This window comes from Polyodon spathula, chromosome 57 (assembly GCF_017654505.1).
Source record: "Polyodon spathula isolate WHYD16114869_AA chromosome 57, ASM1765450v1, whole genome shotgun sequence".
NCBI classification, from domain to species: domain Eukaryota; kingdom Metazoa; phylum Chordata; class Actinopteri; order Acipenseriformes; family Polyodontidae; genus Polyodon; species Polyodon spathula.
The window spans coordinates 1,376,271-1,400,239 of record NC_054590.1 but is presented as its reverse complement, the minus strand read 5'-3'; the positions used below and the strand labels follow the sequence as shown (position 1 = coordinate 1,400,239).

At 43.6% G+C, this 23,969-nt stretch overlaps 1 protein-coding gene across 3 annotated transcripts; it reads left to right on the top strand.

Annotated features, from left to right (window-relative positions):
• Nucleotides 1-5,375: 5,375 nt before the first annotated feature.
• Nucleotides 5,376-22,239, top strand: LOC121307541 (trinucleotide repeat-containing gene 6B protein-like). 3 transcript variants are annotated; one of them, XM_041239731.1, is made up of 5 exons: nt 5,376-5,954; nt 8,094-8,289; nt 13,307-13,409; nt 14,520-14,541; nt 21,341-21,766. In XM_041239731.1, exons 3-5 carry the CDS (start codon nt 13,347-13,349, stop codon nt 21,697-21,699), a joined length of 444 nt encoding a protein of 147 aa, XP_041095665.1. In that variant the 5' UTR covers nt 5,376-5,954; nt 8,094-8,289; nt 13,307-13,346; the 3' UTR covers nt 21,700-21,766. The 3 variants fall into 3 exon arrangements, with proteins under 3 accessions (XP_041095665.1, XP_041095664.1, XP_041095663.1); XM_041239730.1 differs by lacking the exon at nt 8,094-8,289 and having other exon boundaries at nt 21,341-21,765; XM_041239729.1 differs by lacking the exons at nt 5,376-5,954; nt 8,094-8,289; nt 13,307-13,409; nt 14,520-14,541 and adding an exon at nt 14,590-14,907 and having other exon boundaries at nt 21,341-22,239.
• Nucleotides 22,240-23,969: the final 1,730 nt, after the last annotated feature.

The following is a 23,969-nucleotide window of genomic DNA, read 5'->3' as shown; positions in this document are numbered from 1 at the left end:
ATTATAATGATAAATTAAAGACCCACCCTGTGTTAGCGTATGCCCCACCACACACACTCGCACATGCACACGCACACCTACACGCACATGCACACGGACACCCACACCCACATCCACATGCACACACACACACACAGGATCCCATTTCTGCTATGTCCACTCACTCTGTGCTGCCTCACCCTGACAGAGAGCAGCGAGTGGCGTTGAAAGAGCTGCACTTCAAACTGGCACAATCCATTTCTGTGAAGCAGAGAGGCTGCGCTTGTGCCTGTCAGCCTGTGTAGAAGTTTAATAAATTTCATGTCATTCTAAAGAGCCACTAGCAGAGAAAGGCCTGAGGCTATTAGAACACGATAACCCTCTTATATTAGGAAAGGGCTTGCATTCACTCTCATGATTGTTCCTTAATACCTCTGAAATTAGATCCGGTGTCGGCAGCAGCCGATGTGCAGCGCTGAACCCGAAATCTACTGTGAGAACTAAGACGCGACAGTCTGGTACCAATTCATTCCTATTCTACACAGGGTACATAGGGCCAGGCTCTATGGAAGGACTTGTTTCTGTGGCTTCTGCTCATCAAAGTCTCCAGCCAGTCTTCCACCCGGGTCCTGTCAATATGCTTCTACACATTTCTAACACCTTATATACCTTGACAGCTCTGTACATTATAGGTGCAAATCTTAAATTGCATTTACCAAATTCCCAGCAGGCAAGAATATGTTTTAAACATGTATCCTGGTCCTCATATAACTAATGGACAGGAGCCAACCTCAGCAAAATGTATCTGATAAACAGGATTAGAGTCTGAAGAATCGGTTCCCTCGTTCCTCTCCAGCACATTGTATTACACACAGTCTGAGGAATCAGTTCCCTCGTTCCTCTCCAGCACATTGTATTACACACAGTCTGAAGAATCAGTTCCCTCGTTCCTCTCTAGCACATTGTATTACACACAGTCTGAAGAATCAGTTCCCTCGTTCCTCTCCAGCACATTGTATTACACACAGTCTGAAGAATCAGTTCCCTCGTTCCTCTCCAGCACATTGTATTACACACAGTCTGAAGAATCAGTTCCCTCGTTCCTCTCTAGCACATTGTATTACACACAGTCTGAAGAATCAGTTCCCTCGTTCCTCTCCAGCACATTGTATTACACACAGTCTGAGGAATCAGTTCCCTCGTTCCTCTCCAGCACATTGTATTACACACAGTCTGAAGAATCAGTTCCCTCGTTCCTCTCTAGCACATTGTATTACACACAGTCTGAAGAATCAGTTCCCTCGTTCCTCTCTAGCACATTGTATTACACACAGTCTGAAGAATCAGTTCCCTCGTTCCTCTCTAGCACATTGTATTACACACAGTCTGAAGAATCAGTTCCCTCGTTCCTCTCCAGCACATTGTATTACACACAGTCTGAAGAATCAGTTCCCTCGTTCCTCTCCAGCACATTGTATTACACACAGTCTGAAGAATCAGTTCCCTCGTTCCTCTCCAGCACATTGTATTACACACAGTCTGAAGAATCAGTTCCCTCGTTCCTCTTCAGCACATTGTATTACACACAGTCTGAGGAATCAGTTCCCTCGTTCCTCTCCAGCACATTGTATTACACACAGTCTGAAGAATCAGTTCCCTCGTTCCTCTCTAGCACATTGTATTACACACAGTCTGAAGAACCGGTTCCCTCGTTCCTCTCCAGCACATTGTATTGCATTGTTTTTCCTGCTGGTGGTGTTTGGGAGGTTCCATTCCCTCTATTCATGTGACCTTTGGGGGTCATTGAAATGAAAGCAGCATTAATCAAAGTGACACAGGGAGGTGAGGCAGACTCTCAGCACAGCGGCACACAGATCAAGCAGCTCCACAACCCTGTTAATGCAGGGATCTCATTGCGCACCTACTAAAACTAATGCGATATAATAATATATATGCCATGCCTACAAACTATCTATCTGTCTGAATGCATCTAATTATCTGGATCTATACACAAGAGTGGACAGGGTTAATGAGGGTAGTGTTGAAAATGGCTGAAGCATCACATTTATCTCATCTGTTATTAAAACATGTAAGCAAATAAATGAATATGCTAAAACATAAGAGCTTTCATCCAGTAGCAATAATAAAAAATACATTGGAATGATTCGAAATTGCAGCGAATGTAAACACTTCCACTGCTTAAATAAATGAAAGCAGAATGAAGAATGGACAGAATCATAGCTACAGATTGATAGAAAAGTGTAGCATGTACAGCAGACACATATATAACCGTAATAGAAGGCACTGCTAGATTCTGTCTCCAGTCTAAAACTGACAGAAGAGTTTATCTTCCTATAAGGTGGCCATCATTTCCCAATTTTAAAATGATTTGCAGCCTGCTAAACTTGCATGTTGGAATTATTAGGGAGGCTTTGGAGATGCATTTCAATGCAATGAATTCATCAATATTAATGCACCTGAAATGCTTGGAGTTCTTTCACTGAAGGAAAACTGCAGGATTAGAAATGCGTGGAGTTGCTGATGCGCTGAAGATTATGTTTAAAGAATTTCCTGCTCTTAGATGCTGTACGGATGAAAAGATTCAAAGTGGTCACACGTGATGGATTCTGGTTCATTACTAAATTAGTCACCCATTGGTACACCTATACAGATCTGTCTGCTATCCAGTAGCAAGGTGTACAGTCATGTCATACAGGCATCTCCAATAGCAGAATGCTACTGTCACAGCAAAGAGCAGCCTTACTGAAGAGGCTTCATTAGTCAACCAGTCAGATCAACACACTAATTATTATAAACAAACACTCACAAAGAAAATGATAGTGTGACTCCACCTGCAAAAATGTTTGTTTGTTAAGAGTGTTCCTAGTAATTTGCAGGATTGGTTTTGTGCAATGCTAAATCAGAATAAGCATTACCCTGCTTGATGAAGGATAGTCTCAAGGGGAGCCTGTGTGGAAAGTGAAGGTTTACAATGAAACAGGTTCAGAATGCAATGGAACACCTCGCAAAGAGCACGATACATTTTGAAACAAAAGCAGCTATGGCTTTGTTTTCATGAGCCAGTGTGACTGGCTCTCACACTAAGAGGGTGTGGGATCAGTAGAAGAATCAAGCTCTGGCCACGAAAGGGATTGCTCACAGCCAGCATGCAAAGTAAGGTATTAGGAACTCATGGGGAGCAGTCAACACAGACCTGATTAGCCTGCTGATCATGCTATCCATTTTATTTGATTACTCAATGTCGGCTACCAGAGTGTGTAAATCAGGTCCATACCGGACACGCTTCCATTGGGATCATGTTGACTTGCATGAAGATAAGCTCCTGGAATCAAAGCATCCACTCCTTACTCCTTAGCCACCTGGGCATCGGAGTGAAAACAAATCACCAAACATTTACACATGATGCAGTTTGCTGAAATCCTTGCTGACGGTTAATTATTAATTTAGATTCATAAAGGCAACCCATGCAGATTAAGTATGCAATAAATGTCATTAAGAGCAGTCAGCCTCCAAGACATTAGAAGATCAGCTGAGCCCTGCTGTGCCTCACAGGGTGGGAGGGGTGAAGGTTAGAGTTATTGTTAGGGGTGCATTGGAATGTACAGGCTGGGAGGGGTGAGGGTTAGGGTTAGGGGTGCATTGGAATGTATAGGCTGGGAGGGATGAGGGTTAGGGTGGGGTGCATTGGAATGTACAGGCTGGGAGGGATGAGGGGGAGGGTTTGGGGTGCATTGGAATGTACAGACTGGGAGGGGTGAGGGTTTGGGGTGCATTGGAATGTACAGACTGGGAGGGGTGAGGGTTTGGGGTGCATTGGAATGTAGAGCATGGGATTGAGGGTTATTGTTAGGGGTGCACTGGAATGTACAATCTGCCAGGTAACAATTCCTGGCTTATCTTCAAGTTCAATTGTTGAAATAGTTCATATGATGAGCAATATAGAATTTGGTATAAATAACTACCGCACTCTTGAGGGTCTGAAAAGAGTGGCTGGAATCAAAATCCTAATCATTGGTACAGCATTTAATAATGCTACCTGGTTTAACCGCAAGCCCACAAACACCTTTGAATTAAACTGCTCTCATCTCCATAAACTTGGACCTCCTTCCTTCCCAATAACTGGCAGATTAATCTCCTAGGACTCTGCATTCAGCTGAAATGCAACTTCCCACCAGCGCTCCCTCCCGAGGGAAATTAGGGAGCTCAGACGCTAGCTACACACAAAAAGCTGTAAAACATGTTTATCTTCAGCCCTGCCAGTAGCATAGTTTGATTCCTTACCTACAGTAAGTTTCCTCTGGAGACAGGGAGGATGAACGAGCAGTGAAGCACAAATCCAATGTGTTTCAAACCTTTCGGGGAGATCGGAGCGCATTCTTAATGAAAGTGTGGTGGACTGCTTATAACTTCAGTTAAACCATCCAGGGCTGTATCATGAACTTAATGATTTCCTTCAGGGGCTTCCCAGGTCTGATCTTGAACCCGAGGTCAGTGAGCATGAAAAGATGAGCGTTCTTGCAAAGACACAGAAGCAGAGATGTATTCTTTATTACAGCTACAAACAGATTGGGGTAGTCCTTGCAGTGCTAATAGTAATGCAGGTTAATAACTCTGTAATCCATTGAAGAAGATCATTATTATTCTCACAGATTTCTTTTTAGCTTTAAATACATGGAACATTCTTCACGCTGTATTATACTTTGTTTTCATTGAGTGCATTTATTATTATTATTATTGTTATTGTTATTGTTATTGTTATTATTATTATTATTATTGTTATTATTATTATTTATTATTATTATTATTATTATTATTATTATTATTATTATTATTACCAGTAATTCATTTTTTATGTATTTATTTATTTCTATTATTGCTAAAATGCAAAAGTGATGATTTCCTGGACTTGAACTGATTGAAAGAGCCTTCACTACTGGTTCACTTAACGCAGTACTGAAACTGATTAAAAAATTAAATGTGCATTGCACGGGGATATTGTCTGGGTTTATTACATTTCAGTACAGCTATAAATAAGTGAGCGTTTCGATACTGTATCGTGCCAGCAGGGCTCGAGTTTGCAGCCTCTCTAGTGCTGCTACTGGATTTCTATAAGTGACGCGCATTCGGGAGATGAAGGCACAGCTCTGTCTGACTAGCGCAATTGCGCGATTACTGTACCAGGTCACTTGTAGAGCGCTGCAGCTGACAAAGATTATTTTTGCAGCCGAGAAAGAGGTCGGCCAGACCACAGTCGTCATGGCAACTGCAAGGCGGAGCGAGTCGGAGGAGGCTTATTTATGAGAAGTTTTGAGCTGGCTGCAATCACGTGATCAGCAGCTGGAGAATGGGCGGCACTTCCTGTGTGACTTCATCTCAGAAGCGAGGTGCTGTTGTCAGTTACTACAAAATGGCTGCTGGAGCACCGTAACGGATAACACAGTGACGCTTTCTTATTGGGATCTGGGGAGACTTTAGGCTCCAATAACTGAACTCGACAAGAATTTCGTCTCGGATATCAGTCGTGTGTGTTTCTTTTTTTTGCACTTTAAAAATGCATTTGATTTCTGTGCATTCAGTAGAAACTCGGCTTTAAGAAGAAAAAAAAACACAACTGACTGATTTGTTTTTCCTCACTCTCCCTATGATTTGCTTTAACAAATAAACTGCTGATGGGAATTCGTTTTTGTTTTGTTTTTTGCACCCGTTGTTCTGGCTTTTCCTCAGAGATTTTGAATTTGAACAACTTCTCCCGCTTTGGATACGAGTCATTGAGATTTCTTCTGCAACATCGTGAGAGAAAGAAAGCAACGCTTCAGTGTTCATACGACTGAACTCCTGATCTGTCAAATTACGGATACTTTTCAGAAAACTCTTTTCGTTAAATTTCTTCCGAAGGATCTGAATATTAAGATGCCAAAGCTAAGCCTGGGTATTTGAGATTAAAAAACAAAAAGGTAAGAAGTAAACCCAGGTATTCTGTAGTAGCTAGAGAACTGTGAAGGGTTTAAATGGGTTATTTTGTAGCAGATGTGTTGGTGGGGCGGGGCTTGTCTCTTTAAAGTAATCTTCAGGTGTTTGTTACTAAGTTTCTAATGCAAAGTTGAGACCTATATCGAAGCATTACGCACGCCCCGTTGTTTATTTTCATCATGTATTGATGGAAGTCAGGGGGTGTGTTTGACTGGCTCAAGTTAGTATATACGCATGGGTTTGGTTAGTTGTGGTACAAGGTTATAACTCGTAATTTATCAATATCAAACTACTTTTGAATTAACAACTCGAGTTAACTCTCTGTGTGTGCATCTGGAACTGGTTGCTTTGCATGTGCTTTTGGTGGTCAGATTTGACCAGTGGTGGTATTTATTTATTTCTTAACAAATGCTCTTATCTAGGACGACTTACAGTTGTTAAAAGTTATCACAATACAAAGTATCACATTATAAAATATCACATTACAGAATATTATACAGATAAGAGCAGATGTGAAAGTACAAGAAAACCAATTCAAGCAAGAGCAAAGTAAGGCATACAGTAACTTATAAGATCGTTCTTCAACTGAGTGCAGTTAAGCCTTATAGTAACTATCTGCTTATACGAGTAAAGTCCAGTAAGAACAAGTAGTAAGTTCGATACACAGATTAGAAAGATTTTAAATAAGAGCAATTGCAGAAAAGCGAGTGCAGATACCTATGAGTAAACTCTGATACGTGAGTCCTTGCTTGAACCACGTGCTGCAGGATGTATTAATTAACACGTGAAGAACAGAGCACAACACGAGCGTGAGAATTTGATTCGTGACGCTGAGATCCGAGTCAATTTGGTTTAAACTTCCATTTTGACGCGAAAAACCCGAGTATTAAATTCCAGCCTTGGTTTCTGTCATTATGCAAGGGTAGATCATCTGGAGTCTACTGTGTATAGTTCGGGATGTTGTTATGCTATAGCCTCTGCTGTATTCTATTAGTTTTTCAATGTAGTAAAATCCGCGGTTCAGTCCAGTGATTTGCAGACCGACTAAAAACGAAGTCACTATTATGCAGTATATAATTATTATGCAGTCAATTCGGATAATGGCATAAACATAGACATACTTTGCAGACTCGCTCAGTGGGGCACACACTCCGATGTTAACCTGCTCTAGACACCTTGCAGACTCGTTCACTGTTGACAGTCACACAGAGGCTTGTTTTGAAGAGCAGTCTTTGCTGATCACTAGGAATCTATCTCATAGAAACCTGCATGGGCACATGGTGACGAATTCAACAAGTTAGCATCCCCATTGCACAGGCTGTCATCCCTTCTTGCAGTCTTGTTCAGGCTGTCTATTTTCCCTGTTTCCTGAAATCATAAAACAAAAGCAAGTCGAAGAAAATGAATAAATACATTTATTTCTTCAAAACGTTAATGTTAACCCGATCACATCAGTGTGTCCGCTTGTATTCTGCTGGGATATTGTAACACATGTGCACAGTTACGGTTGTGTCTCCGTGTTTAAAAATGTCCAGTTGTGTTTGTAGGTAGTAGTAAGGCATCCAGCACAGAATGTGAACGGGAGAGCCGGCTGCTCTAGACAGGGAGCCCCTGTATGGTTCAATGTGGGGCCCTGCAGCAGTGCAGTGTAAAGATACTCCTTGCTGAACTGGAATGAAGCATTACAGCAAGACATTGTACTCAAAGTCTTAGCCTAGGGGACTTTGAAAGCATTTTTATTGGAGCGTTCTGTGTTTTAAATGCTCAATCAAGGTTTGGTCACACATGAAAGGATGTTTTTGGCCTCAATGCAATCCTAGATTCTGTTACATTAAGCTGTTTCACATCTTGCTAGGAGAATTATTAGCAGCACTTTTTGTAGCACAACAATCTCAGGTGTGCAATTGAGCTCAGCGCTGGTATGTTCATTGCTCTGTAATGGGTGGATTGATACCATGACTGTCGCAACTACTGTGGATCAAATCGGACAATCCAGTCGCACTGTAACCAAAATAAATATGTATCTGTCAGTATATCGCCATGCTTCGCATTTCCATATACTGCAGTCCTGGCTGGTTGATAATAAGCTTGTTGGGTCTCTTTTCCTGTTTTTGCATTTATAGCTGCTGGTGGGTGACATCTGTAAATCTGTCCCCTTTCTGCACAGTGAATACATACAGCCGTGAACACAAGTTAGATTTGTAAGAAACTAAGGGTGAGAAGAGAACAGCTGAGTATGGAGCACTGACTCTCGCTGTGCAAAGCAGATGAAATAGCAGAATGAAGAAAGCATTGACAGCACTCGACTTTAAATAACAGGTTTGTAATCAATCCACTGAGCCTGCTTGCTACTAATAATATACTGTATCCCTCTGCCTGGGAGTGTCAATAAACCTAAACAAAGCTATATTGTCAGTGTTGTCAACATATGAGTGTGCAGTTACTGTGGAGTTTACACAACGAACACTGTGGCTTTCAGAGGCATGATCTAGTATGTGGTGAATGCAGCTTCAGTCAGTCCAGTTTAAATGTGAATGTAGAACACAATATGCATATTTATTTATAACTGCGCACACATACATTTCTGAATCTGAGAGAATCCACTGCAGGGAAAGACCCAGATTTAAGAGTCCACTCTAGAGGAAGCTGGCATTCCTGTTTGTGAATGGAGTTTAAACCCTGTAATAGCCAGGGCTGCTGGATTAAAGGGGTACAAAGTGTGGTATTGATCCTGAACCGGCAACAGCATTTAGGTTTACCTGCAGAATTTCACAGGCACAGCTGCTTTTAGACATGCTATGGGTATGAGGTGTTGAGATTCAGTCCTGTCCTGTATAAGCTGCCTGTACTGAGGCCCTCTCGGGGTCAGCGCTGTGGGTTTGACAACAGAAACTCTTAAGAGGCATGGTAGTTGTGGTGCCTGGCAGTAGCAGTACAGACATGTGCTATACTGCATGCCACACTTTATTAATCAGTTTCAATAACAGCAGGGGGTAGTGAGGGATACCTTCAGTATGGTGTGTCAGACACAAATCAGCTTAAATCTGAGGGTTGGAAAAAAAAAAAAAAAGAAAAAAAATCTTCCCTCAATGTTTCACCCTCTTGCTTGCTTTCTGCTGCTTTGAGGCATGAAACTGATTTTCATGTAAGCAAATGTTTCCTTTCCTCCTGAGAGACAGAAAGACAGAGCATACAGATATACAGGATTATTATTATTATTGTTATTTTATTTTTTGTTGAATATCTTTGGAGTTTTGAGGGGAGAAACGAATGGTACGGCAGGAAGTTGTGGATGCTTGTCTCTTGCACCATGCACATGCTAATGGAAAATAAAATCCTTGTTAAATACCCTGTGATCTGCTAATCTGCCCTGGAATGTATTCCTCCTGGATCAGCATCCCAGCTTGTTAAGATGGAACCAGTGCGCAGGCCACGGTTTATTTGAACTTGGCACCTGTGTGTCGTAACCGATTGTCTGGTTGGCAAGTCTGTGCATCTTTACACAGGACTAGGACTCGCATTTTGCAGTATGCTTGGTTTTTAGTGATCCTGTAATGTTTTCAATGAGTTTCTCATAAGTGTTGCACCTCAGGCATCAGCTTATTGTTTTGAGCAATTGAACCCCTTTTAAGGTATTGTGGTTTACTGTAAGAGTCTAGGGCAGGGAGCTGTTCAGACAGTGAGATCCAGGAGCGCTAATGGACTGTGGGGGAATTTGGTGCTTTCTGCTTATTCCTCCAGGCTGTCAGTACAAATTTAAAATAGTAATGCAGAGCTCTCACAATAAGCATTATATTCATGAGACCACGACACTGCTGTAAATGCCTTGGAGGATCTCTGGGTTTACCCCTTGCCAGCAGCTTCCTCATGTGAGAACTTGGCACTGGAGGAGCTGCTATTGATTGCTGCAGAGTCCATCCTTTCTGCGTTGTTGTTTCTAGCCAGACGGCTCACAGGAATGCAGTGCTCAGTCTGTCTTGCAGCACTGGCATGTTTGGCCCTCTGCCCAGACTGTCTAGTTGCTCTGCACACAGCCCTCTAGTTTCATCTGTCTCTCGCTCACAGAGAAACATACATTCCATGACTGAAGGTGGAATGAACTGTTAATAAACCACCTTGCCACTGCTTCCCTCTCCTTCTTTTCCAGTCTCCAGCATGGCACAGCCAGCCTCGTATTCCTTCACAGTTTCTCTGCGAGACCCCGACTGTAAATACCTGCTCTTCACTTTGGATCTCTGCCGTCACATTTTACGTTTTGAAATGTATTCCAATGAGCCCCATCATAGCTCAAGTGCACAATTAACTTTTAACCTATTTATTTAGTATGTTTTCATGAAATAACTCTTCAGATTCTGATTTGATATGTGCTGTCATTTGTTAATTATTAACAAATTATTAAAAAATAAATAAGTTCCAAAATGAATAACTCCCCAACTATTTCACTTTCCTCTGCTCTTACCATCATTATAAATCTAGCAATAAATAACTTTGTTGAAGCATCACCAATGAAATGAATGTTAAAAACTTGGGTAGCATTTAGCATCAGATCAAATGAGTCCTGTATCTGTTTACACTTTCTGAAGTAATCTAAAGGTGAATGCTTTACACTGGCCGCAGGGATGGGCTTGTGCTTGATTCCCTGTTAAATTTCCACCAGGATCTGTCTTCTGTCCTCTGCAGCTGTTAATCCATCAGTCAGTCGGAGATCTAGATTCCAGGCTGTCTGTCAGGAGAAGCATGAGAGTGAGATTGAGGCCTGCTGGCTAAAGCACTACGAGACACTATGATACCAGCCATTCAGCATGTCATTATCCTGTCCTACAGGATTCCCAAGTCTCCTCAAAACCATACAAACAGGCTGATGCAGAGACTACAAATACAAATGCTTATTTAACAGCTGGGTTATAAATCCTTTCAAATCTGAATCGCTAGTTAAAAATAGCAGTCGACGGGTGTCAATTGTTCTGAAGAAAAGGCCCGACGGTGCTATAAAAACACTGTGGAACTGGGCCAATGTCACCAGGGTTAGTGGCACGTCCGGTCCCAAAGGATTTGTGACAGTACTCTTGCTTCTATTGTCAGGTTTGCAGCACCCTGTTTTATTTGCATTAGGATTGCCACCTGTTTCACATCTGGCTGGAAAGATTATACTGCTGAGGGCAACACTGGGTTTAAACCCTGACATTGCAATCCAGAGGCTGTTTAGGATCAAACACTACCATTGCAATCCAGAGGCTGTTCCAGGATCAAACCCTGCCATTGCAATCCAGAGGCTGTTCCAGGATCAAACCCTGCCATTGCAATCCAGAGGCTGTTCCCGGATCAAACCCTGCCATTGCAATCCAGAGGCTGTTCCAGGATCAAACCCTGCCATTGCAATCCAGAGGCTGTTCCAGGATCAAACCCTGCCATTGCAATCCAGAGGCTGTTCCAGGATCAAACCCTGCCATTGCAATCCAGAGGCTGTTCCCGGATCAAACCCTGCCATTGCAATCCAGAGGCTGTTCCCGGATCAAACCCTGCCATTGCAATCCAGAGGCTGTTCCAGGATCAAACCCTGCCATTGCAATCCAGAGGCTGTTCCAGGATTAAATTTGTATTCTTTACCTTGGCGGATGTAATTAGACACCTAGTGCTTTCCCATCCGGTTCCACAGGGATCATAGTGTTTCAATCTTAGCAATGAGCCTTCTTTATGTGTGCTGTAACCCACATATTTTGCAATTGCATTAAGTGAATTCACAAGAAATGAAGGCTACATGATGAATTAAGATTTGAATAGGTCCCACATGTATTGATGAATCCCTGTCATTTCTCTACTCGGCGATATTATGATCTCTCCAGTTTAATCACTGAGATTGCTTCATTCATTCTTTTGATAACATTGTGAGTTGAAAAGATAATACAGCATTTCAATATCGATGTCTTTGTGATAAGACGTAGTGTAACACAGCAAATCCAGTAATATGTGATTAGCTGCTACCTGATTGGTAAAAGATCATTCCATTTAAATTCAGTAGACCCTTTTTATACAGTACAGGCTGCAGTGGAGGTGTGAGGGTGCAACTGTACGCTTAGCCTGAGCTGCTGCTTCTGCTGCTGTCAGATCTCAATAACTTCAGATGAACTTTACAGGCTAGTAGTTGGAGAGGAATAAACACTGAGAGTCAGGTGATGCTGGATTTGAAATCCACCTGCAGAACTGGACGCAAGCTGAGGTCTTATGGAACTGATCCTGAGAGAACCTGATTGTAATAATACTGTTTTGTAAAGTGTTGTCTGTTGGTATTTAGTTCCATTTGTTTTGATATATAATGTTGGAGAACTCAGGGATAATGATTCTAGGACCTAAAATATTCCATACCTTGACCAATGATTTTGTAGTCTTTATGCACATCTCCACAAATAGGAGATATGTGTGACCCAGTCCACGCTGCAGCTAGAGGACCCTACAGCTGTCTGTCCATCGTTCTGAGGGACTCCAGTAATACTGTGGCAGCCTGCTGTCACTTTTACTGCTGGCCCTGTTCTCCCTGTGGTGAGGCTGGGTGAGAAGAGGAGTTTAGGGAGGGCATGTTTAACCACGATCGCTATGCTGCTTTAGCTGTCAGGAGAGAAAGCACAATGAGGCCTATTGTATTTGCCAGGCCTGGGGTGGGGGTTGGGGTGGGGGTGTTGTCATCAAAGTCCCATTACAGATGATTCAACTTCAGCTGTCAGCAGAGCAGTTTTTACACACACCCACTGCTGTACAACTTTTTGGTACAGGCTGCAGATTAAGCAGTCCTGTCAGAAACGGCTAAATATGTCTTAACTGTAACGCAAACAAAAATATTGTCAGAGACATCTCTGTCCACTTCTTACCTGTTGTTGCAAATGTTTTATTTTGTCTCTGCTTTAATATGCAGAAAAGGATGCTTTGAGGTTTGGTAATGCAGAAACAATGGGGTGTTACTGTGCTGAATATCTCTGTTGTGAGGAGGGCAGTGAGCTTTGAAGATGTAACTAGAATGTATCCAGAATAACATGGATTAACGACCGGCCTAAATAGTCGAAGTACCTGACTCTGTGACAAGGATGTTGTAGAATAGAGCTGGGTGGGACCTGAAGCCTTTGACCTGGCGATCTGAAAGAGAAGCATGCCATGTTATGCGCTATATAAGCGTACCATATGTTCTGGATATTTCTTTTTTCTTTCACTGTAAACTTTACAGTGTACTGAGGTGACAAACAGACCTTTGGCTACCAGCAGAACAGACTACGTTTGAGGAAATTTGCAGGTGCTTGATCTGTATTACTGCGGTTTTATCTCTGATTCAACAGCTGTTTGTTTTCAGTAGAGAGAAGGAACAGCAAACGCAAGAAGAGAACCATTTGATGGAAGAAAAGAAAAAGAAAAAGCAAGAAGAAAAGAAAAAGAAGGAAGCCGCTCACAAAAAGGTCTGTGGATTGCATTGGTTTTACTCCCCATTGAAGCCTGTGCTTCGTCCAAGCAATGTGAACGAGCTGCTGCAGTGCCCCTGCCATTGCAGGACTGCCTGACTGTCATGTTCCTGCTAGAAGGCAGCGCTTGCTGTTGTGGAGGGTTGCACCACTGGGGCTATTGCTTATTGATTGCTAAACGAGCCTTGAGAAGAAGTCATTAATTAAGGGTTTAGTTACTGTGCTCTTGCAGTTTATTACTCTGAGATTACTAGGTAAGAGGATTACTGTGCCAGCGCAGTATAATTACTGCCTCTAAGAGAGTTCTCAGCCCATGTCATCTGTTCCATTTGATTACTGAAGTAGGGCCAATATAAAGTGTTTTATTTAGTGACTAGACCAGAAATGAAATGATTTTAGCGGTGTGCTCATTTACTGTTAATGTAGGCCTACTGTATCAGAATCTAAAGTCCTTTCACACTGGCAACTCTACCTGGGTCAGAACCTACCCGGATCAAGACCTGGTGTCATGCGGGTCGGGTACGTGATTTCACACTGCTTTTGATAAAGCAGGGTTGACCTGGGTGACAGACGCGTATCTATGCCCCAGAAGCAGCATGTTACTGACGCTTCCATCCAAGCTTCTCTGGATTGAACTGTCGGCCCATATGTTGATAAGAGCCAACGTTTCTTCATCCCTGCTGCAATCTGACTCATGTTGTGTCTCAAGCAACACAAATATGGCTAAACACAGGCGTGGCTGTTTGTTTTTGCTTTGGCTCACGAATGTCCGTCAAGCATTTTGTCTCGTTCAACTCGGATCAAAGCACGGTGACCCACAACCTCAGGTATGAGGTTTCACACTACGTGGGATTGCGACCTGGGTCCGGACCTGGGTAGGAGTGCCAGCGTGAAAGAGGCTTAAGTGTTTTTTACTTCTCATTTAAGGTTTGTTTTAGAATTCTATTCTGTAATCTGATCAATGTGTCAGTGAGGCATTTCAAGGCAGATTTCCTACTAAATTCATCAGAATGAATCCTGTCGGTAATTCCTTCTTGAATATCTCAACATGGACACAGCTGGATTCTCAGAGTGTAAAATTTGTATTTGTTTTTGTTTCTGTTTCAGGCTGCAGAACAGAAAACCAAAGGTGAGTTGGAATATCTGTTGTGCTCTGACTGGCATTCTTCGTGTGTGTGTGTACGTTATATTCATTCTTTGTGTATGTCTGTAAATTGAATTCACAAACACAATTAATGAATATAAATTAGGAGACAGGTCTGTTTTGTAGGCGCTCTCTGCATGCTTGAGTTTGGATTTTCTCTCTTTGTAAATACTGACGTGGCAGACAGCACTTCAGTTAGAATTAGGACTGGAGTCTCTTTCAGGCAATGTGGGAGCCGTGTTCCTAAATACTGTTCCACAGAGTGGCCCCCCAGAGGAAGAGGAGAAGGGGAAGGAGAAGCTGCAAGGAGATCTGAAAGAGAAACGCAGGGAGAGAAGGAGAAGCTGCAAGGTGATCCGAGGATGAGATTGGGAAGTCGTAGGAGTGAGAGAAGATGAAAGAAAATGGAGATTAAGTAAAAATGCCAGTACTAGACAGAAAGAACGGAGTTCAAACTGAGAGAATAGGTAGGGTCATGCACAGAGGTAAGGAAGACAGCAAGCGTGATCAGGGTTCCTGTGTGAGTAAATATTCCATGTTGGCTGCTGTAAGATTGTACTCAAGGGGCCTCTAAACATTTTCTGACTGCTGACAAAACAAGCTGGAGCAGGGCCTCCGGAAGAACAACTTACAGCTCTACAAAATATAATGGTGAGAAGCACAATGAATCTGAGATACAAGTAACTGACAGATAGGATAATGGGATTTGAATTGAAATGTCTTGTTTTTCATATTTATGCTTGTTTTGAAAAGGATACAAATATAAGAAACCCAAATAAGAGCATATTGTTTGTGCATATGGGCAGGGCAAGGACATGAAGATAATAAACAAAGCCAGTTAGGCCAGTAAGCCATTCCCAGCTGAAATGAATTAGTTGTGTTGCTGCTGGGAGCGCTGCTCTGCAGGTGTCTCTAGAACTGCTTTACTGAAACAGCAGCTGGGCATCATCCTTCGCTTGTAAGCAGTTTGTTTACAAGGATCAAAAGAACAGCAGGGAACAGACAGGTCTCATAATAGCAGGGATAGTGAGTGGCTTTAGGGATGGAAACAAGACTTAAATTGCATAGCAGTTTGATCCATTCCTGGTTTTAACATGAGTTTAATTAGACACACCAGAGCGAATCAAGCACATATGAAAATCTGCGCAGCTAAAACAAAACAGGCATTCTGTTTGTCACAACCTCAATAACCAGGACATGATGGTACACTGCACCTGCGCGGCTCTGACTCGGTGAGAAGGGGCTGATGATTGGCTTGTGAATTGCTTTGGCCTGTCTGATTCCGATTATTAGATACACTGTTATCGCCTAACTGCCTCAGGTTGATGGGGACTGTCTGCAGTGCTGTTCATCACCCCCTCCAAGCTGTGCTCTTCTCTTCTTGCTGCTTGAGATGCCTCTGGGCATTTCAATTTGTTTGCAGTAATCGATCCTGTCTCGAATATTTCTGTGTATAACAATGAGATAGACTCTGGTGCTGTCTCATTAACTCCTGAGTGCCTGATTCGCACTCACTCTACCAGCGTGGGTCCCGCTGTGCATTACAAGGCCATGAGCTGCAGCAATCTCCAGGCTGCCAAGTGAAGAAGGAACTTGTTTGCCAGCCGGGTGCCGCAGCGTCCATCGTCAAATGTTGACTCGGGGCCCGGTTCAGGATCTGTCCGCAGGCGACCTTTAGGGGTGGGGGGTAGGTGGGGGGGGGGGGGGGGGGCGGTAAGGAAGGGCATCGCCAGCATGTTGAAGTAGCTGCTGATCCAGGGAACCCCATTCTTTGTGTTGTCTCACTGGGAGAGTTGTTTAGTTTAGTTAGTGATCCAAGAAAAACTTTTGTGCGTTATGTCACAGACGTTTACCACGTTGTTTTGGGACATCAAAGTTTTAATTTAATGTCAGGAGGGCAGACAACATCTATAATCTAAAAACATTAGGACAACTTTGCAGTAAAAAAGCAAACCCTAAAATCATATGCTTGAGTCCAAATAGAATCATGTAAATTAAATAATTATGTATTTGCTTTTTTGTCGCTCGTGAGACTTTTTATTTTTTCAGCAGCTACAAAGTGCTGCACAGTTACACAGAGCACATGACTGATAACAGCATTACTTCATTGCAATTTCACATTCAATTAATTACATCAACACTTTTGCACCAGATTTCATGAAATGCAATCTAATTACAAGCTAATTACTGTAGAAAGTTCTTTGTAACTGTCGCATTTATAAATTCAATAAGTGAGTCTCGCACACATAGTGAATGATGTTTCCCAGGTTAGTAATTATGTTCATTCTATATGCATGTGAAGTGAGAAAGGTCTCCGATTTGAATAATGCATTTCTGTCATTGCTGCTGGCACTACTGCTGCTCTTATACTTAGGTGAATGCCTGTTATAAAAATTGTTTCACTTTGGAGGAATTACAGGTGCAGGTCTTTCAATTGTATTCGTGCCAGTGTGTGTTTATTTATTTGTGAGTGAGTGTTGACCTTGTGTACATGAGCGAGCTGCTGGTGTTTTTTGGTGCTGGGTTAAGTATTGTTTGCCGTGTTTGTTAGTCTAGAGTGCTGGTTGGTTAGTATGCGTATGTTACCTACCAACTGTACCCCATGGTGCTGGAGAGGCTTCTTGCATTGTTGTGTAGAATACTGCACTTATTTCTACATGTACCTTCTCTTCCCTGGGGTTTGTAAAACAAGTTAAATCAACAATGACAAAATAGTAGTGCAATAGTGCAAGGATAGTGCATTAGCTGAGGATCCAGCAATATGTTGTGTAGATTAGGGAAGTCAGTGCACAGTAGGAGGGGTAGATCAAGAGATCTGCAAGTGCAGTCTAATTGGGGGGGGGGGGGGGGGGGGTGCACTTGAGGAGGTGGTTGAAGGCAGTGAGAGACTGAATTGTAGTAAAGCACATAAAGGGATAGTTAAGCATATTGAAAAAATCAATAGCATATAAGGCGTGGTGACCCGTGAATCTACCTGCTCAACATCTTCTGGGGGGAACCATAAGAGTACAGTAGAAGGGAGGTTCCAAGTGGGACCTGCTTTCATTTTCTAATATCCATGTTTTGATTCGAACACTTCAGGGAGCAGTTCTACAGGAAATTAAGATTCAGATTCAGGTAAAGAGCCTTGACAGAATGCAGATTCAGGTAAAGAGCCTTGACAGAATGCAGATTTGGGTAAAGAGCCTTGACAGAATGCGGATTCGGGTAAAGAGCCTTGACAGAATGCAGTTTCAGGTTTGCTACTGCAGGAGAAGTGCTTACTCTGAGGACAGGGGGGTTCACAGGGAGCAGTGAGCAGCCAGTATTGCCATGGCAACAGCCTGGTATCTGGAGAGTTGTCTCGGCCTGCATAACAGACAGCAGGGCTCAGCCTCACTCAGTGCCGTCCAGTCCGCTACTCTGCAAACACACTGACAGATGGGCTCTGTTTGCTGTTCACACAGGAGTAGTTTTGTGGTGCAGTCAGGCTGCATGGAAACCTGCCTATGCAGTGTGATGAGAGCAGTGGCAGGGCCTGAGCTGGAAGACCTTTTATCAGTGACTGGGGCTGGAGCAGCTCCCCCAATTACACAGATCCATATACCGGTATACCCTCGGGTATCTTTGCCATTGCTGGAATATACTAAAGTGTGCTATCAGCAAAGAACAGGTTTCTAATGTTAGTTTTCAAGACGATTGAATTCCTTTCATGTATTTATTATTTATGAGTCAAATACTCTAACTATTAACATAATTCTGTCAAATTCACAAGTAAGCGTGCTAAGGTGAGCATGCTTCTAGCGTGCTGCTGTACCGGGCGTGGCCCAGCAGCTCTGCAGTGTAACACAGGTCTAGTCTGAGCCTTGCTGTTGCTTAAAATATGACAGTTTGTTAGTTTTCCATGTGTGATTACTCATACAAGAGGCACAACAGTGAAATCTGTTGGGCTATGTGATTGAACGCTTTGTCTGCTACTGTACTTGTGAGTAATGCAGGTTTGTAGGTTGTAGAGGCTGTAATTTGAAAGCTGGAAGTAGTATGTTTGGAGACGGATTGCAGTGATATTCATTGCCCTGGTGTTTAATGGGCTCTTCAGCATCGGAAGACCAATTAAAGACTGGAGGAGATTGGGGAGAGTACTTCAGTCAGATAGTTTAGTGGAATTGACTGCATACGTGTTTAATATTACATTAGATAATATTAAAAGCTTCAGTGTACCTAAGTGGAGGTCAGTCTTAATCTTTCCAATGGGAGAGATAAGGGTTTGAACTGATAAGAATATTATTAAAAGCAGATTTATGCCCATTTCTACACATTTTAACACTTAGATGTGTGCAAGTAACAGGACCTGGATTGCTGCTAACCTTAGTAATTGTCATGTATACCAACAGTAGTGCTGCCTGTTTGTTTATTGAGAGCACAGGTGACTTCATCACATAGGAAACCCTGAAGTCCTGACATCCTGCCCTTTCAGATACATACTTCAGAGACGGTAAAAAGAATGGATTGTAGTAACAAAGCAAGTTCATGCACATTGATTGTAATCACACTTGTAACAAAATAGCAATTAGACTACAACTACAGAATTACTTTTTTGTTAGCAGTGTAATTGCTTTGTAATTACTCCACCTAATATAAAGTGTCATTAATAAGAACATGTTTTTTTTAATAAGTGTAAGCCATGACAGAAACCCAGCACTGACCTCTTCACTGCCCAGAGTGCACAGCCCCTCCCCCCCTCCCCCTCAGTCAGCGACTGTGAATCCAGGCTTTGCCTCTGCTCTGCCCCCCCCCCCCCCCCCCCCCTGACCCACTGTGAGACCACCTCATTGGAGTGACGGAGGAGGCTGCCTTCCTCCCCCGAATGAAGGAGGAGGCAGGCTGCTGACCCCTGAAAGCTGACTCCCCCCGGTCCCCCCCCCCCCCCCCCCCCCCCCCTCACTGTACCACTCTGATTGGTGAGGGAACCTCTGGCTCCTCCGACCGAATGGGGCTCTGTACCCCCTCACACGGGGGGCCTCACTGTACCACTCTGTTTGGAGAGGGAGGAGGCTGGCTGCTCCCCTGAATGCTGGCTCTGCCCCCCCCTCACTGTACCACTCTGATTGGAGAGGGAGGAGGCTGGCTGCTCCCCCAAATGCTGGCTCGGTCCCCCGTCACCCCCCTCCCCCCCACTGTAGCACTCTGATTGGAGACGGAGGAGGCTGCCTGCTCCCCGAATGCTTCCAGAAGGATCCATGCCGAGATTGAATTACCAGCTTCAGTGCTGAGCTTTTTTAAAAAAACAAGCCAACAAGCATGCAGATTGGCCAGTAGAATAGCACTGAATTATGGGATCCATCTGCTTCCTGTAACATATTCATAACGGCCTCGAACAATGAGCTGATTGAAATCCTCTCGGTTTCGCCCAGCGAGAGTCTGGCCTGTTATTAATCAGGGATTCACTTCTCATACAGCTCCCAGGGATGAGGCTGCAGGTTAGATCCTCTCTGAAGGCAGGGGATTGGAGGATAAGAGTGTGGTGTGTGTCTTGTGTGTGTGTCTCTGTCTGTGTCTCTGTCAGTCTGTGTGTGCACATGTATTTATATGTATGTATGTGTGTGCGTCTGTGTGTCTATATGTATGTGTGTCTGTCTGTATCTCTCTGTCTGTCTGTGCATGTGCATGTGCGTGCAAGGTTGGGGGTGTTCATGTCTTAGCTGGGTTGCTGTATTTAATATTCCCGAAGCTCAAAATTTTTGCTCAGACCAAATCACATGGGCTGAGATTTAATGCTTTAACTGCGCTGCTGATGTGCAACACTGCCTGACTGGTAGACTTTACTTAATGCAGGTGTGTATGTGGGGGTTTAGGCTAAAGTTTAAGCAGAACTATTTTTTAAAAATACCTCAAAATGATACCAAGTTTTCAGAGTGCTATAGCTGGTGAATTCATATGTCGGACTGTGCATGTGTGCTTGTGTCTGTGCATTTAACATGAGCTAAGATTACAAATTCTCTGAGTGTTTGAACTTGAGCATTTACTATATGATCTCGTTTCGCACATACTGAGGGAAGCGTTTAGATAAGCCAAGGTTAAGAGGTACAGGAGCTGGAGATTTCAGTATAAAACTGTGCAGAAAACCACTAATTTTGAGCTTCAGAACAGCCTTGATAAGACAAGTAATTAAAGCAGTTACCCTGGGTTTGTGTAACAGGCTTCCCAGCTGTCATTTAGCTGGGCTCTGAAGGCACTGAAATGTGGGAGCTTGTGGTGGAGTGAACAGGGTTTTCTAATAACTGGCTTGCTAGGGAGTTCCTCACCCAGTTCCTTTATTTGCTCTCCCAGATGGCTACATGTCCTTGAAGACCAGGTTCATATTGATGGAGCTTCTTGTTTTTACTGGAGGTATTGCAGCAGCTGCTCTCAAGCAGCTGTGTCTGTGAAGACTCACTTGGCATTTTGAAATTCATTGTCTCTCTACCAATCTCCCCAGGCAGGCACAAATGAAGTCTGGGATACTCCAGTGCTTTAAGAAAGAAAGCAAGCAAGCAAGCAAGAAAGCAGCTTGTTCTATCTAAAAACCAATGCATGCTTACTGACACACACTGTACTGAGTCATACACAAGCACACACACGTATGCATATGAAGATTTGCCGACCTGTTGACGCTTGCATGCGTTCTACATTTGTTTTATTAATGATATTTTTGAATTGCTTTGTAGTTTTGTAATTGCTTTGCCAAGTGGAATCATGCCTCAGTGTCTCAGCTCTACCAATGAAATGCAAACACATGAATAATGTTGCTGTCTTGTATTCACAGTGCCAGTATCTGCCAAGCTCAGCCCCAGCCCTCCCCACCCTGCCAATCCCAGCGTGACTCCTCCCATCCCCACGGTTAGCAGCAGCGGCAATGGCAAGCGAGCTCCTCCCAGCGCCCAACAGCAGCCGCCGGCAGCCCCGCGCTTCCCTCCCCGTGAGGTCCCCCCACGCTTCCGCCAGCAGGAGCACAAGCAGGTACTGAAGAGGGGACAGCCACTGCCAGCAGGGACCCTCATCACCACGGGACAGCCAGGGGCCAGCTCACCCCTTCAGACACCCCCCGCCAGCCCCAGCAAGCAGCACGCAGGTGAGGACAAGGCTGCCTGTGCTTCAGTCTCTGCACTCTTGTACAGGCTTTAACAGGACATGCATTTCTACATTTTACAGCAACTTGCTTATTCCCCTTTGCAATTTAAAAAAAAAAAAAAAAAAAAGTTTGAACATTTTGAGTACTGCTGAAACCCACTCAAGCTGTAAAACCACAGCTCCTAGTGTTTTGCAAATTACTGTCTGTATGGGTTAACAAAACTTTTAAGACAGATGATTTCTGATGCAGGGTGAGACACTGGGGGTGTTGAACAGAGCATTCGATAAGTTATTCTGGTCAGAAAAGGATTTTATAGTCTATTAGTTTGTTTTGAGTATTTTGAAGCTGGTATCTTCTGTAGTTGGGGTTGTAGTTTATATATAGCAGCAGTACAGTTATTGGTGCTCTGTGAGGTGCTAACACTCTGCATGGGAAGACCTTTCTTTTTTTATAAGGGACTGACTCCAGAACCACCCGTATTTTATATCACACTGTGGATGCTTGTACTGTGAGCAGCTGGCCTTGGCCTTTTGAGGAACAGTGGCTGCCAGTGAAGGGGAAATTCTTATTTCAGTGACTATAGACATGCAGATCCAGCAAGCTCAGAAATGAGATGGCACTACACCAGCCTTGTGGATGTTTTGAGTCAGAGTCTACTGTGAAAGTGCATGACTTATTCGTCTGAAGATGTCTGCCCCTGATCTGGTTTGTGTTCCCCGGAGCGAGGCAGCTTTGCGTGATTCATTCTGCTGAAGATGTCTGTCCCTTGTTCTGGTTTGTGTTCCCCTGAGCGAGGCAGCTTTGCGTGATTCATTCTGCTGAAGATGTCTGTCCCTTGTTCTGGTTTGTGTTCCCCTGAGCGAGGCAGCTTTGCGTGATTCATTCTGCTGAAGATGTCTGTCCCTTGTTCCCTGAGCGAGGCAGCTTTGCTCTTTGCAGTCCTGTTGAACAGTGGCACCCTTTCCTTTAGGAGGACCTTCCCGATGCTTTGCAGGGAGAAGGCTGTCCTGGGAGTGTGAAGGAGAAGTGAGGGTTTACCACATCCACATTTCATTAGAACGCTTCTGTGAAAATATCTGGGCTTGATTGACAGAACAGGTGTGCCTCCATACACCCATACCCCATCCTGGCTCCTAATTCAGTCCTGAAAGCAGGGATGCATTTCATTAGTACAGCACTGAAAGAGCAAGCCCCTTGTGGTGTTGACATGCTGCTCTGCCCTGTCTCTCAGACTTGAGTTCCCACCTCTGCCGGTCTTGTTAATATCACATGGAGATGTCCCAGACCCCCCGTAGGGGACTCTGCTGTCTGTGTGTCCTGATTGTGGCACCCTGCATTTGCATCACGTGACTGGGTGTCATGTGATCCCTGCTGTGTTAAGCAGATCTTCCATGGCTGTGTATGTGGAGGAGCTGCTACAGTGGCAAATATGTAATAAGGTGGAGGCTTTACTGAGGCTAGCTGTTGTCAAAGAAAATCTACAAGTTAACAAGCTATGTTGGAAAAGAAGTAGGTTTCTGATGGAGAAATGTAATTCGCAAGTAGTTTAAGCTATTTGTGAAGACAGTGGATCTTTAATGAAAGCACTATGTTGTAAAAGTTAACGGTGTGCCAAAGGCTGTTGGCAATGATGTGGTGCCGGGATGGTAATAAATGCTAATCGATAGTCTTGTACTAGGACATGATGTCAGGGCTAGGCTCGGCTCGGCTCTGTGCTGCTGTGGTTAGATTCGTTGTCTTTGCACATCTAGGCAACTCTGATCAATTGAGTTTCATTGAGAACCAGCTGAGACCTGGCACCTCATTCAGCTTCATTCAGTCTCGGGAAAAGAAAAATGCATTCCTGATCAGAGAGGCTGGGGATTCATAAAAAAACAGGCATTTAAACACTAGGCAGTAATTTAAAAAGGGTTACATTACATCATTGCATGTTTGGCTTGTGAAGCATTGGCACTGAATTAGCACAGAAGAAAGGCCTCCTCTTTGTAGCCTTTGATTAATTGTTTTTGTGAAGCAGTGGAATCATTTGTATACAATGAAGTCCTTCATGCTGTGAGCCAGCTCTCTCTCTCTCCCTGTCCTCCTCTCTCCATTCACTCCCTGTTTGCAAAGCTATTTAGCATTTGGCCCATTGCCCATAGTGGAAAACATTTCATTTCTATTTTTTCCTGTTTTTTAAAATAGCTTGTGTGTGTATCTGTGTTTATCTGTGTGTGTGTATTTTGGAAAGGAGATGTATTAAGCAGAGTCTCGTTTTCAGAGTACCCAATCAGAGGGCACAGCAGCTTAGTTTTGTGCTGTTATCCAGAGAGTGAGCGCTGGC

Coding starts and splice junctions, on each gene's coding strand:
- LOC121307541 (XM_041239729.1), top strand. CDS start 14,694: ATGCTTGAGTTTGGATTTTCTCTCTTTGTAAATACTGACGTGGCAGAC. Junction 14,908..21,340: donor AGAGAAGGAGAAGCTGCAAG/GTGATCCGAGGA, acceptor TTGTATTCACAG/TGCCAGTATCTGCCAAGCTC.